This window comes from Acomys russatus, chromosome 16 (genome assembly GCF_903995435.1).
Source record: "Acomys russatus chromosome 16, mAcoRus1.1, whole genome shotgun sequence".
Lineage (NCBI taxonomy): Eukaryota > Metazoa > Chordata > Mammalia > Rodentia > Muridae > Acomys > Acomys russatus.
This window is the reverse complement of record NC_067152.1, coordinates 41,374,813-41,389,285: the sequence shown is the minus strand read 5'-3', so window position 1 is coordinate 41,389,285 and position 14,473 is coordinate 41,374,813. Positions and strand designations below refer to the sequence as shown.

General features: G+C 46.3%; 1 protein-coding gene across 1 annotated transcript in view; it reads left to right on the top strand.

Moving 5' to 3' along the window:
• Window positions 1-14,473, top strand: part of Grb2 (growth factor receptor bound protein 2) — a 60,319-nt gene that overhangs the window by 41,021 nt on the left and 4,825 nt on the right. Inside the window, exon 3 of the mRNA XM_051159046.1 lies at window positions 8,453-8,550. Within this exon, the coding sequence (XP_051015003.1) occupies window positions 8,453-8,550 (98 nt within the window). The remainder of the gene's footprint in view (window positions 1-8,452; window positions 8,551-14,473) is intronic.

The following is a 14,473-nucleotide window of genomic DNA, read 5'->3' as shown; positions in this document are numbered from 1 at the left end:
GTTCAAACCCCAACCCCACATTCTGCCTGGTATGAAGTTGATAATCCTCAGTCTGAGTGATATAGTGGACCCAGGGTAGGGCCTGGTATCCACTTTCCTCAATGATCTTCTAATCACAGTAGAGGCTTTTCCCCCACTGAGATAGAGTTTCTCAGAGTAGGCTTGGCTGTCCTGGACCAGCCTTTGTAAGGCCCTGTAGCATTGAAAAACAACCCCCCCCCCAAAAAAAAACAAACAAACAAAAAAAAAAAAACTGCAAAAGCCAGTCATGAGTAACAATGCAGGTAGAAGAAGAAGATGGCATCTTTAGGTTTCCAGGAAGCACCCTGCCCCAAAATGAAAGTGACATTAGAACTCTGCAGAAACCAATAATACACTTCTCTCCTGAGCCAGTCAAGGCCTTGCCTGCTTTATCCAAGCCATGGCCACATGTTTCTCCCATGGTCACACCTCTACCCAGACACCCTTCTATCTCAGAGACAATGCCCACAAGCAGCCTCATGACAGGTACATGGTGACTTTTTGAGAGTGACAGGAGGGCTGATACCTGACTTTATTTCTTTCTTTATGGCCATGGTGGTTCAGATAGCCCTGTGTCCCTGCCCTTGCAAGAATGAAGCAGGAAAAGTGCTGTGAATTCAGGGCCAACCTGGGCTACATAACAAGACTCCATCTCAAAATCTCTCCATCACCACCCCTGGCAAAGAGATTATTGTTTCTTGTCAGCTAGTGAAGAGTATGTGCTGTTCTTTGGGTGATCCATCGGTCCCACTTGTTCTGTTGGGCTGTGGGCATCACTCAGAACAAAGCTCATACATGAGTCACTACCTCAAAATATACCACATACTATTCTGAGAGGAACCTAGTTGAGTATTGGGTGTTGAACCAGCTTCAGGACACTGACAGGTTAGTTTGAGAGAGGCCAAGGCCTGGCAATACCCATTACAGAGCAGAGGAGGCATTCTAGAGGGTGTGTTACTGACTAGTCCTCTAACTGCTATAAAACTAAAGTGGAGAGAGGAGGGTAGCTAATGTTTTATGAGCTCTGAAATGAATCTGGAAAGACCTCACTGGCTAAGAACAAGGAAACCACACCACAGGACAGCGTAGAGGTGCTGTGTGAGAGGTTGGTGAGTTAGCTAGTTTGCCTGAACTAAGAGTTCGTTTGGAGCCGGGCATGGTGGCGCACGCCTTTAATCCCAGCACTCGGGAGGCAGAGGCAGGTGGATCTCTGTGAGTTCGAGGCCAGCCTGGTCTACAAAGTGAGTCCAGGACAGTCAAGGCTACACAGAGAAACCCTGTCTCGAAAAACCAAAAAAAAAAAAAAAAAAAAAAAAAAAAAAAAAAAGAGTTCGTTTGGAGAGTTAGTGGGTAAAACAGGAGTCTTGGTCAGTGTTCTGCTACTTGGTGGAAAAGACATGACCATAGCAGCTCTTAAAAAGGAAAACATTTCATTGGAGCTGGCTTACAGTTCAGAGATCTAGTCCATTATCATCAAGGTGGGAAGCATGGCACGTGCAGGCAGACATGGTGCTGGAGGAGGAGCTGAGAGGTCTGCAGCAAGTCTGGGCCTGGCTTGAGCTCTTGAAACCTCAAAGCCTGCCCCACAGTGACACACTTCCTCCTCCAAGACCACACCTACTCCAACAAGGCTACATCTCCTAAACCTCCTCAAGTAGTGCCATTCCCTGATGACCACCCTTCAAATATATGAGCCTATTGGGGGCAGCTTGGTCTTGGACTATCATGCCTGGACATTGGTAGGCCTTGCTGAACTGAACCTAACTAAATGGGCTGCTTAGGAAGGTTACAGTTGGGGAAGAAACATTTGAAGAATGCTTTTACCAGTAGGAGGCTGGAGAATGGGGCATTTTCTCTCACCTTTCTGGGCTCCCTTCTTTATTACTTGACAGCATTGCATAATTACCTATTTTAGTTTTTGAAAATTATTTAATAAAGCAACAGAGTTTAGGAGAAAAACCGCTATAGTTGCATACATACAATTTTATCAATACCACAATTAGTATAGGTTAGTGAGGCTTTTTTGGTTTTTTGGGGATGTTGTTTTTTAATTTCATGAAAGGTCTGGCTGGACTAGGAAGCAGTGCTCCACGAGTTATCACAGAACTGTGGCCTTGCAGCAACTGTCCTGAACCAGGGCAGACTGGAGGTGTTGATGTGATGGTTGTGTGTTTAGTGAGCAGATGGAGGCTTCTGTGGAACCAGGAACCTTTCTGGTGTATGGTTTGTTTGTTTATTGAGACAGGGTTTCTCTGTGTTGCCCTGGCTGTCCTGGACTCACTTTGTAGACGAGGCTGGCCTCGAACTCACAGAGATCCACCTGCCTCTGCCTCTCGAGTGCTGGGACTAAAGGTGTGCACCACCACTGCCTGGCTCCAGGAACCTTTCTTACCCAGTTTTTCTAAGGTCGTTATAGCCTGTTGAGCCAAGCTGCTGAGAATTTCGCCTGATAGGGCACAGAGGCAGCAAGACCTCAAGGCTTGCTAGTTCAAAGCATATCTATGCATAGCCGGACTGTCTTAGCTGGGCAGTGGTGGTGCTCACCTTCAATCCCAGCATGTGGGAGGTAGAGGTAGGGGCAGACAAATCTCTGTAAGTTCGAGGCCAGACTGAACTACAGAGTGACTCCAGAAGAGCCAGAGCTATACACAGAGAAACCCTGTCTCAAAAAATAAAATAAAATAAAATAATAAAATAAATTTAAAAAGGCTCTTTTCTTCAGAAGGAAAAAAAAAAAGAGTGGTAAAATGGAAAGGGAAAAAATAGCAAAGTTCAAAATGGCTTATCTGTAACGTGGGTGTTTTTCATGGTTTGGCACACAGAATAACAGGCAGTGTGGCCAAGATGTTTCTCCTGCAGAGCAAAACCTGCAACAGATGGACGTGGTGATTGCAGGGCACTTACTCAGAGTGCTGGTAGTGAATCAGTGTGGCTCAGGCCTGAGTCACGGCCTGTGCTATCTGTTGGGAGGTTGTGAGCATTCCTATCATTTCTATGTAATATGTGATAGCAACTGAAAGGAACTAACTTTAAATAGCTCTCAGGACTTTTTCCCTTGTGAGGGGCCCACAGAGTTTGCTTTTAAGAGTTAAAATCTTTTAAAAGTGTGTTTGTGTTCTGTTGACAGTATATGATAAGTGAGGTTGTGGAGATGGCTCAGTAAGTGAGAATGCTTGCTGTGCGAGCCCACAGACCTGAGTTCAAATCCCCAGCACCCCACATAAAAATTAGGCATGGCTATGTGTGTCTGTAACCCTAGTACTGATCAGCAGCAACAGGAAGATCGAGGCGGGGGGGGCTTGCTGGCCCACTAGCCAGCCTAGCCACAGTGGAACACTTTGGATTCAGTGAGAGACTGTAAAAGGAGGAAAGTGACAGATGAGAGAGGAAAACGCTGGTGCCATCCTGGACTCTGCATGTCTGTACGTGTGAGCGCATGTGTGTATGAATGCATGCTCACACCCAGTAAGTATCTCTAGGTGTCATGGTAGTCAATATTCTGTTGAGGTTGCATAATTGGTTGGGTCATCAATAATAGATTGACTGAACTTCTGATGTTAAATTTCTGCAACTCAAGGACTGCTGTACCTGATATTTTTAGTTTTTATAGATGAGAAGATTAAATGGCGTCACTGAAACTGGCTCTTCCTCCTTTTTACAATCTCATCTCTCGATCAGCCTGCTTCCCTTGAACCAAAGTGCTCATGTGGGGCGGGGCTGGGGGTTGTAGCTACTGAACCTAAGTCAAAGCGATGTGGAGAGGCTGGACAGATGTGTAGCTGTTGGGTATGCCTAGAGACATTCCTTGGAGTATTCAGAGTGGAGTTGAACGTGGTGGGTTGGTGAGGTCACCTGTTGAGGCCTTAGATGAGCCGTCCATCCCTGCTCTCCTTCTCGGGGTTCCGACAAGCTGAAGACTGTGAGGCCTGTGAGCATTCTGCTAGAAATAGACTTGCGGACACTGACACCCCTGGGTGCTTGGGCTGCCCTCCACTCCACTCCATTTTTACACTCATGCTGATTTGTCTGTTCAGACTTTGGATAAAAGTTCATTTGGAGCTGGGCATGGTAACACATGCCTTTTTCAAAGCCAGCTTAGTCTATGTAATGAGTTCCAGGCAATGAGGGCTATGTCAAGTCCCTGTCTCAAAAACAAGCAAACAAAAGTTAATTTGGGGGGCTAGAGAGAGATGGTGGCTCAGCATCTGAGATGTATGTATTGCTCTTTCAGTGAACCAGATTGGGTTCACTCCACCCACATTGGGCAGCTCAACTACCTACATCTGGGGGGCAGGGGGAGGAAAAGAGTGGGGGTGAGGAGGGAGAGAAAGATCTCCCCACCTCCTCTCCCCCCATGTTTTACTTGCATGCATATCTGTGCACCACATTCATACCTGGTGACAGCAGACTCCAGAAGAAGGCGTTGGATCCTCTAGGACTGCAGTAGTTACAGGTGGTTGTGAGCATCCATATGGATGCTGGGAATTGAACCTAGGTTCTGGAAGAGCAGCCAGTACTCTTAACTACCAAATCATCTCTCCAGCTCCAAACTGTTACTTTTTGAGTTGTGCTTTTCCAGGGTCCAGCTTCTCTTTGTAGAACAGGGACTCCTGACTCTGTCTCCCCGGTGACTCTCCTGTGCTTCCCTCAGCAGAGCCAGGCTGCTCTAACATAGAGCACAGACAGTAGCAGTCTGCCTGGCTAGCCTCTTTAGACACCTGATATTGTGACTGTTCATGTGCAGAGCACCATATTTCCCTGCTGTCTGGGAGACAAAAGTGTAGCACCACCAAATGATGGTTTGCTACCATAAAAACCATGGCTGTAAATTGTCCAGATTTGGGAGTTGCAGAGGGATACTTCTTAGGGAGACTGACCACTATCTTGATAAAGATGGCAACAAGAACATACAGCTTCAGGGACTCCTGGCATGTCATGGATGTCTGGTTTTGTTGTTGTTGTTTGTTTGTTTGTTTTGTTTTGTTTTGTTTTTTGTTTCGTTTTGTTTTGAGGCAGAGTTTCTCTGTGTAGCTTTGGCTATCCTGAACTCACTTTGTAGACCAGGCTGGCCTCGAACTCACAGCAATCCACCTGCCTCTGCCTCCTGAGTGCTAGGATTAAAGGCGTGCGCCACCACACCCGGCTGGATGTCTATTTTTTACATGGCAACTGGCCTTTGCTAAGTGAGTCCCTTAGCTTTTTATGATGCACAAATAGGTCACAGTCAATGCCTTTTCCGCCTGGCTCATCTGCTTTCCATGAATTCCAGAGTTGTGGGTACACCCCAGCAGCTCTTGCCCAAGCTTACTGTCATTACTAGAGGGTGGCCATTTTTTTCTTGAAGCCCATATTTTTGGTTGATAGCAGTACTGGCCTTAAATAACTTAAAAGAGGAGGAAAAGAAAGGAAGTGGCACCTCTCCTTAGGGGGCTGCTGAGAACTCTGCTTCATAGATGGGCATTGTGGGTCAGTATCCAGTGTTTCGTGTCTGTTTTGAGCAGCAAAATGCCTCTGCTGGCCACTGCATAGGTCAGTATTTGCTAATGAAGGCTTTGTTGCTGTTGTTGTTGTTGTTTGTTCTGTTTTGTTTTTCAAGACAGGGTTTCTCTGTGTAGCCTTGGCTGTCCAGGACTCTCTTTGTAGACCAGGCTGGCCTCGACCTCACAACAATCCACCTCTGCCTCCCGAGTGCTGAGACTAAAGGCATGCACCACCATGCCCGGCTATGAAGGCTTTTAAATGATGCATATCGGGCTGGAGAGATGGCTCAGCGGTTAAGAGCACTGATGTTCTTCTAGAGGTCCTGAGTTCAATTCCCAGCAACCACATGCTGGCTCACAACCATCTGTAATGTGATTGGATGCCCTCTTCTGGTATGCAGGTGTACAAGCAGGCAGAGCACTCTATACGTAATAAACAAACAAACATCTTTTAAGAAATGACACATATCAACACAAGCTTTAATGAAATGTGAATGAATTTTCAAAGATATTTTATGTGTGTGCATGGGTTTGTGTGCATGTTCACACACATGCAAATGCCCTTGGAGGCCAGGAGGACTTCAGGTAGTGTATGAGCTGCCCAATGTAGATGTTTTTCTTGTTTGTGTTAGTTTTGAGACTAGGTCTCTCTGTTGTCCTGGAACTCACTATGTAGACCAAGCTGACCTTGAATTTACAGAGCTCTGCCTCCCTCTGCCTCTCAATAGTGCTGGAATTAAAGCATTCGGTTCTCTTGTTCTAATCCAACTAATTCTGGAGCTCCAACTAATCAAGCTTGCATGGCAGTCACTCTTACTCCTAGAGCCATCTTGCCAGCACATAAATGTTTTTTTGTTTTGTTGGTTGGTTGGTTTTTCCAGACAAAGTTTCTCTTGTAGTCCCGATTGTCCCAAACTTGCTTTGTAGACCAAGGTGGCCTGGAACTCACAGAGACCTGCCTGCCTCTGCCTCCAGAGTGCTGGGATTAAAGGCGTGCGTTACAACACCCGGTAGATGAGTTTGAATGTTTAAAGGGAAAAAATTAACAATAAGTTTTAAGTTTGGTATGCTTCTAATTCCAGTATACAGGAAGCTGACATAAGAGGATTGCCCTTAGGACCAGCCTGGGCTGTAAACCTCTATCGAATAACAACAAAACAAGATAGAAATTTGTCAGTGTTGCACTGTGGTTGTGTAAGGCTCAGTGCTTACTGGTAATATATTAGCTTTTGCAAAATTGGCCATGTTAGCTTTTGTTTTCTTTTGGGGGACAGGGTCTCATTATGTAGTTCTGGCTGGCCTGCAACTCTATATAAACCAGGCTGGCCTCAAACTCAGAGATCCATCCACCTGCCTCTAACCTCCTGAGTGCTGGGATTAAATGCATGTGTCACAACACCTGGCCCACACACTTAAAGCCAGTGACTGCCGCCTGTGGCTAGAAGCTGGCCAGCTTGGCAGATAGGTAGCCACATGGTGCAGCTCCTCAACTTGGCTCCTTTGTTGAGATGTACATGGTCTCTGTTGCAGCTAACAGGTTGTTGCCTCTTTGATGTTTTATGTCACTTTGAAATGCCAACATGCAAATATCAGCCAGGTTAAAGCATTCTGGCTTCTGACTTGACTGATGTTTAACATCTCAAAGTCACTTGTAAAAAAAAAGTCTTGCCAACTTCCTTTTAGACCCTCATTGTGTATGTACTTACCATCACTGTCTTAGTCAGCACTTCCTTTGCTCCCCATTTTAGAGTTGAACTCACACCTATATTTTCTCTTCCACCATTTGTTCTTTTGAGACCTCAAAACTTCAGCAAACTGCCTGTGCTCCACTTTCTGGAATTAGAAGTGGAAGCTACCGCACATCTATCTACCCTTCCTCCCTTCCTTCCTTTTTTTTTCTGAGACAGGGTTTCTCTGTGTAGCTCTGACTGTCCTAGAACTCACTCTGTAGACCAGGCTTTCAGTCTCAGAGATCCGCCTGCCTCTGCCTCCTGGGTGCTGGGATTCAAGGTGTGCGCTCCACCTCCCTGCTTCATTTTCTTAATACCAGCCTTAAACCAAGCATGGCAGTACATACTTGTAATCCTGGTATTTGGGAGGTTGAGGATTAGGAGGTCTAGCCAGCCAGGTCTATAAGGTGAGACCCAATCTCAAAAACCAACCCAAACCATCCACATACATGCTTGTAATCATAGCACTTGGAAGGTAGAGGCAGCAGAATCAGAAATTCAAGGTCACCCCGCAGCCGTGAAGTTCCAGTCTAAAAGAGACACTAAAAGAGATACTAGCTTTATGCCCTCTGCCCTCTGTTGAAAGTCTAGGATTTGCTGAGTCTTGAGCCTGAATTATGCTGGTCAGTCTGCCTCCAGGTGTGCCTAGCCTGGACACAGGGTTGTAGGAGTTGCTTGCCTGGTCATTAGAGTAGTTTCCTCTCCAACACCCCACCCCACCCCCAGCTGCATCTAAGAGCAGCAGCACTTGGAGCTGCTTGGTGGGGACCTGCAGAAAACCTGCTGGAAACCTGATGCAGCTCAGGCTCCCTGTGCTGTCTGATACCACCAGCATCTCAGTCTCCTGGAGACAGTGGTACACACCTGTAATCACAGCACTCAGGAGGCAGAGACAGGAGGATCTCTGAATTCAAAGCTGGTCTACAAAGACAGCCAAGGCTACACAGAGAAATCCTGTCTCAAAAAAACCAAAACAAAACACTGACCTAATACACCGCCATTCCTTCTGCCTTCTCGCTGAGGTGTTGAGAAAGAAACCTGACCTTTCATTGCCAGAATCTTTCTCTAACTTTCAGTTTAGTGTGTAATGTTGACTGTTGAAGTTAAAAGAATTCTGATACCCAAATAAGCCTTCCATGACCCTAGAAGACATGGCTGCGGCTGCACCTATAATAGAGGGGAAATTGTTGATTTTTTTTTCCTTGTCTTATTATTTTTCAGGTTTTGAATGAAGAATGTGATCAGAACTGGTATAAGGCAGAGCTCAACGGCAAGGATGGCTTCATTCCCAAGAACTACATAGAGATGAAGCCACACCCGTAAGTCTGGCTCCTAAGCAGGGGACTCACTTGTTTGTCTTAAGTACTGTTTTCAATTGGGATTTCGGGAATGGGCAGTGGGAAGGACAGGGTTTCAAAGTGTTTGGGGTTTTGTTTTGTTTTTTTTTTAATTTTTTTTTTATTAATTTATTCTTGTTACATCTCAATGTTTATCGCATCCCTTGTATCCTCCCATTCTTCCCTCCCTCCCATTTTCCCATTATTCTCCTCCCCTATGACTGTTCCTGAGGGGGATTACCTCCCCCTGTATATGCTCATAGGGTATCAAGTCTCTTCTCCGTAACCTGCTGTCCTTCCACTGAGTGCCACCAGGTCTCCCCCTCCAGGGGACATGGTCAAATGTGAGGCACCAGAGTACGTGAGAAAGTCATATCCCACTCTCCACTCAACTGTGGAGAATGTTTTAACCATTGGCTAGATCTGGGTAGGGGTTTAAAGTTTACCACCTATATTGTCCTTGGCTGGTGCCTTAGTTTGAGCGGGACCCCTGGGCCCAAATCTGCCTATCATAATGTTCTACTTGTAGGTTTCTAGGACCCTCTGGATCGTGTTTGGGACTGTTCTAGACTTTCTTTATAGTCTAGGCTGGTCTCGAACTCACAGCAATCCGCCTGCCTCCCGAGTGCTGGGATTAAAGGCATGTGCCACTACGCCCGGCTCAAGTGCTTAAAGTCTTAACGAAGAATCAAAACACTAAACATTTAAGTGGTATATGCACATTATATTTATTCCTGGACCTCTGTCCATGTTGCCTGAGATCTCTGTAGCCTAAGAGTGGGGGCCAGTGTGCAGCTGGCCCAAGTTCCTGAAAGGCAGGCTCAAATGGGATAAACCTGAAGAAAGTCTGAAACTATTTTATGCATGAGCTCCTTACAGACTCCTGTGGTGTTAAGAAGCCTGCTTTGCATTCTTAGTTTTTTAGTCTTTTTTTAACCCCTTCAAGAAGTTGTGTGGACTTTTCACAGACAAAGTAGTTATATACTGGAGAAGCACAGAGCATTGGGAAGGATGCCTTGGATCAGATCACCAGCCATGTTCACCCATATAAGACAAATCATCTCTGCACTTGTGTTCCCTTCATCCATGCTTAGTAGTGTCTATGCTGCACATGGCAGCACACACCTGTAGTCCCAGCATTTGGGAGGCAGAGGCAGGAGGATCAGCAAGGCGGACCAGCCTGGTCTACCGTAGCAAGATCACTATCCTCTGAGACCCTATCTTCAAGAAGAAAGGAAAGGAAACTGTATATGAGCCAGGTGTGGTAGCGCACGCCTTTAATCCCAGAACTTGGGAGACAGAGCCGGATCGCTGTGAGTTCGAGGCCAGCCTGGTCTACAAAGGGAGTCCAGGACAGCCAAGGCTACACAGAGAAACCTTGTCTCGGAGAGAACATGATTCTTTGAAGTGGTAATCCCATCACTTGAGATTGGTGCAGAACTATTGGAGTTCAGCCTGGACATTAAAGGACCTGAGGGTGTTAGCTCAGGGCTGGAGCACCTAAACAGTACTTGCAAGGCCCTCGGGTTAAATCCTTAGTACACCCTAGGTAAACAACTAACTAGGAAGTAAGTGTCAAGGTGCAAGCTGGCTGAAGGACAGTCAGTGCCCCTCCACTCTGAACTCTGCACAAGAAACCACTCAGGAGCCTTTCTCCAGGTCTCACACTGTTGTGAAGGCTGCTGGTGCTGAGTGCTTGTGGCTGTTCCCACGCTGGGACTGCCAAGTGGTTGAGAATACCTGTTGCTTAGTGTGGTGCCATATCATGGTCTACCAGAGGCTAGCCCTCCCCTACCCCCTCTCTTTGGAGAAGAAGAGGGCATTTATAAAATAGAGTGCCAGTTACCAGTGACGCTTTTGGGTCCACATGAAGACTCACTACAGTGGCTGCCACCACAGCGCTGCAGTAGGAGTTGTGTGTGCCCAGAAGATCTCCATGCACTCTTCATAGTAGTAAGTGTGTGTGGGCGGGGCCTATGGCATGCTATAAATAATACACTGGAAAATACATCTCTCCTCCCCTTGGCTCCCTTGCTTGCTATTTTTGAGGGTAGTACAGACCAGTCCAGTCTTTTTAAAGATTAGCGAACATTCGTCTGTAGGCATGCAGCGATACATAAATATCACCATTAAGAGTCCTGTCTGTCAGGCTGGGAGTTAGCTCAGTGGTGGAGGACTAGCCCAGTGTGCACACCGCCCGGCACCTCCCTCTAGCACTGCAAACTAATACTTTTAAAGAAGCCCATGGGGCTTGTGCATAGGCTGTGGAGGAACATCCATGACTAGGAGCTGAGTGCTGTCCTCCTGCTGTGTGCACACCAAGGCTGTGTGCCCCTGAGGAACCAGGAGCAGGTGTACAGGGAATTTGTGATCTGCGAAATGGCTTTTTTCTACTTCCTCCTCTTCTTCTTCTCCTTCTTTTTGGTTTTTCCAGATAGGGTTTCTCTGTATAGCCTTGGCTGTCCTGGATTCAATTTGTAGACCAGACTGGCCTCTGCCTCCCTCATTTTCTTTTTCTTTCTTTCTTTTCTTTTCTTTTTTTTCTTTCCCTCCCTCCCTCCTTTCTTTCCTCCCTCCCTCTCTTCCTCTCTTCCTGCCCATCTGAACACCTTTTTTTTCCCTTGATGGATTTATTTTGTAAAAATTCCAATTAGAAGTGCTGGAGAGATGGCCCAGAGGTTAAGAGCACTGACTGCTCTTCCACAGGTCCTGAGTTCAATTCCCAGAAACCACTTGGTGACTCATAACCATCTATAACGTGATCTGATTCCCTCTTCTGTCATGCAGGTGTACATGCAGGCACAGCACTGAATACATAATAAATAAATAAATAAATCCTTAAAAAAAAAATTCTGTGCTGGGATTAAAGGCATGCATATTGGCACATGCCTTTAATCCCAGCACTTGGGAGGCAGAAGCAGGCAGGTCACTGTGAGTTCGAAGCCAGCCTGGTCTACAAAGCAAGTCCAGACAGCCAAAGCTACATAGAGAAACCCTGTCTTGAAAAACAAACAAACAAAAAATTCTAGCCAGGCCTTTAATGCCAGCACTTGGGAGGGAGGCAGAGGCTGGTGGATCGCTGTCTTGAGGTCAAGGCCAGCCTGTTCTACCAAGTGAGTCTAGGATAGCCAAGGCCACACTGAGAAACCCTGTCTCAAAAAAAACAAAGAAAGAAAAAAGGCATTTCCCCCCACCTCGAGACAGTTTGTCTATGTAACAGCCCTAGCTTTCCTGGAACTCTTTCTGTAGACCAGGCTGGCCTTGAACTCACAGCAATATGCCTGTCTCTGCCTCCCAAATGCTGGGATTAAAGGTATACGCCACCATGCCCTGCTCTATTATTTGATATTCTCAAAGAATTAATTTTTTTTTTTAAAGTATGTGCTAGGTGGCAATAGCTTAGGGTCCAGAAAGGGAGAGAGTGGCTGTTGAGAACATTTGCCCCTCCCTCCTGAGGTGGAGGTGAGGGTGTCAGCCTCTCGCCATGGCCAGATATAGCTGTACCATAAATACAGTGAGCCCTTAAAGTACCAGAGACCACGGAAGGCGGACTGTATCCTATATCCTTGGAGCTTCTGGTCTCTTCTGAGATGATTTTTGTCTGGTAGTAGGAATTTCCCTTGTGTGGCCTGCTTCCAGGGCACTGCAGGCGCCACTCCTGAGCATCTGTAGAAGCAGAAGAGTGAGTCCCCATAGCCTGGCATCAGAGCTTGCAAAGTGAGAAAGGCAGGAAATTTAGAACTGGCTCCATCCAGATTCATTTGAGCAGTTTCTGGGGTACCCCTCCTAGCAGTTTCATGTCTTCTGCCTGAATTTTAGTTTTTTGTGTTTTCCCAAGACAGGGTTTCTCTCTGTAGCCTTGGCTATCCTAGTCTTGCTTTGTAGACCAGGCTGGCCTCGAACTCATAGTGACCTGCCTGCCCCTGCCTCCTGAGTGCTAGGATTAAAGGCATGCACCACCATGCCCAGCCTGAATTTTAGTTTTAGTCTGGCAGAATGTTTTAAAAATACCTTGCAGTGTGGTTTTGTATAAAACAGCCATGAGCCTTACCTGTGGCACATGCCTGTAATTTTCAGTACTTGGGAGGCCATTGTGGACCAGACATGAAATTCTGTCTCAAAATAAACATTCACCTTGGTGGCCTTACACTTAAAATTCCACCTTTTGGAGAGCTAAGTAGGAGTGAGAGAATTCAAAGCCAGGCACCTTAGGCCACAGACTTTCAGGACAGCACAGGCTAGCATATGAGGCCCTGCCTCAAAACAGCTCAAAAGACAACTGTAGGCCCAGCAAAACATCTCATTTGTCACATAAACAACATGACCCGAATTTGATCCCTGGAAGCCACAAAAGAACATTAAAAGATGATTATAAAGCCAGGCATGGTAGCAGACGCCTTTAATCCCAGCACTCGAGAGGCAGAGACAGGCGGATCTTTGAGTTCAAGGCCAGCCTAGTCTACAAAGTGAGTCTAGGACAGCCAGGGCCACACTAAGAACAAAAAAACAAAAACAAAGAGTATAAAAGTTAGGCTTAGGTGGCAATAATTAATAATCTTATAATTTTATACTTATGGGTGTTTTGCCTATGTGTATGTCTCTGTCACATTCGCATGCCTGCCAGGTGGGATGGCTCACGCCTGTAATCCCAGCACTCAAGAGGCAGAGGCAGGCAGAACAAAAAACAAAAAAAGGTTTTTCTGTGTAGCCTTGGGATGTGCCACCACACCCAGCTTTATAAACCCAACTTTCATAATCACAGTTTACATTTTTATTTCAAGTCACAGAAACAACTCAGCAGTTAGTTACGAGCACTGGATGTTCTTCCAGAGGACTTTGGTTGCCAGCACCCACATAACAGCGTACAACCATCTTTAACTCCTGTTCTAGGGGATAATTTTGGCCTCTTAAGGCATGCAATTTTTTGGGGTTTTGTTTTGTTGTTTGTTTGTTTTCCCGAGACAAGGTTTCTCTTTGTAGCCTTGGCTGTCCTCGACTTGCTTTGTAGACCAGGCTGGCCTCAAACTCAGGGTGTGTACCCTTTAATCCCAGCACTCAGGAGACAGAGGCAGGTGGATCTCTGTGAGTCTACAAAATGAGTCCAGGATAGCCAGGGCTATACAGAGAAACCTTGTCACAGGGAAAGAAAGAAAAGAAAGAAAGTTGGGTTATGTTAGTTACCAGGGTCTTATTGAGCATGCATGAGGCCTGAGGTCAGCACCCAGCATCACATAAAACTAGTCACATTGGACAATCCTGTGGCCAAGCACTCCATACAGGAAGGTCAGACTCATCTGCTGTGTAGCAAGTTTGAACCAGTCTGGGAAGCTCAAGTAGGCTCACTACTTGCACAAAAGAAAAGAACAGACCTGGATTTGGTGGTGCGTGCCTGTAATCCCTGCACTGGGAAGTTAGGCAGGAGAATCAGAGGTTCAAGGCTAGTTTCACCTACATAAAGAGTTTGAGGGCAGCCTGAGCTACATAAGACCCTGTCTCTAAAATGTTAATAATAGCTGTAATAAAATGAAAGTTTGTAACTGTAATAGATGGTGGTACTGTTGTGATTGTCACTTTGCATACTGAAGAATTCCAGTTACCATTTAAGGTAAGGTAGGACTTTGGCTTTTCCAGACAGGGTCTGTCTCTAGCTCTGGCTGTCCTAGAACTATGTAGATCAGGCTAACCTTGAACTCACAGAGTTAGTTCCTCCTGCCTCTCCCTCCTGAGTGCTAGGTTAAAGGTTTGCTCTGCCACTGCAAGCCTCCCCTTGTGCTTTGGCAGAAACCCTGCCTCCAGTTCTAGGCCTCCCAGCCCTCCACTACACTCCTTTTAGGGAATGACTTGGAAAGGCCTGTCTCTCCCTATGCCCTTCATCCTGGGCAGCAGGGCTTTCCTAGGTGCCTCC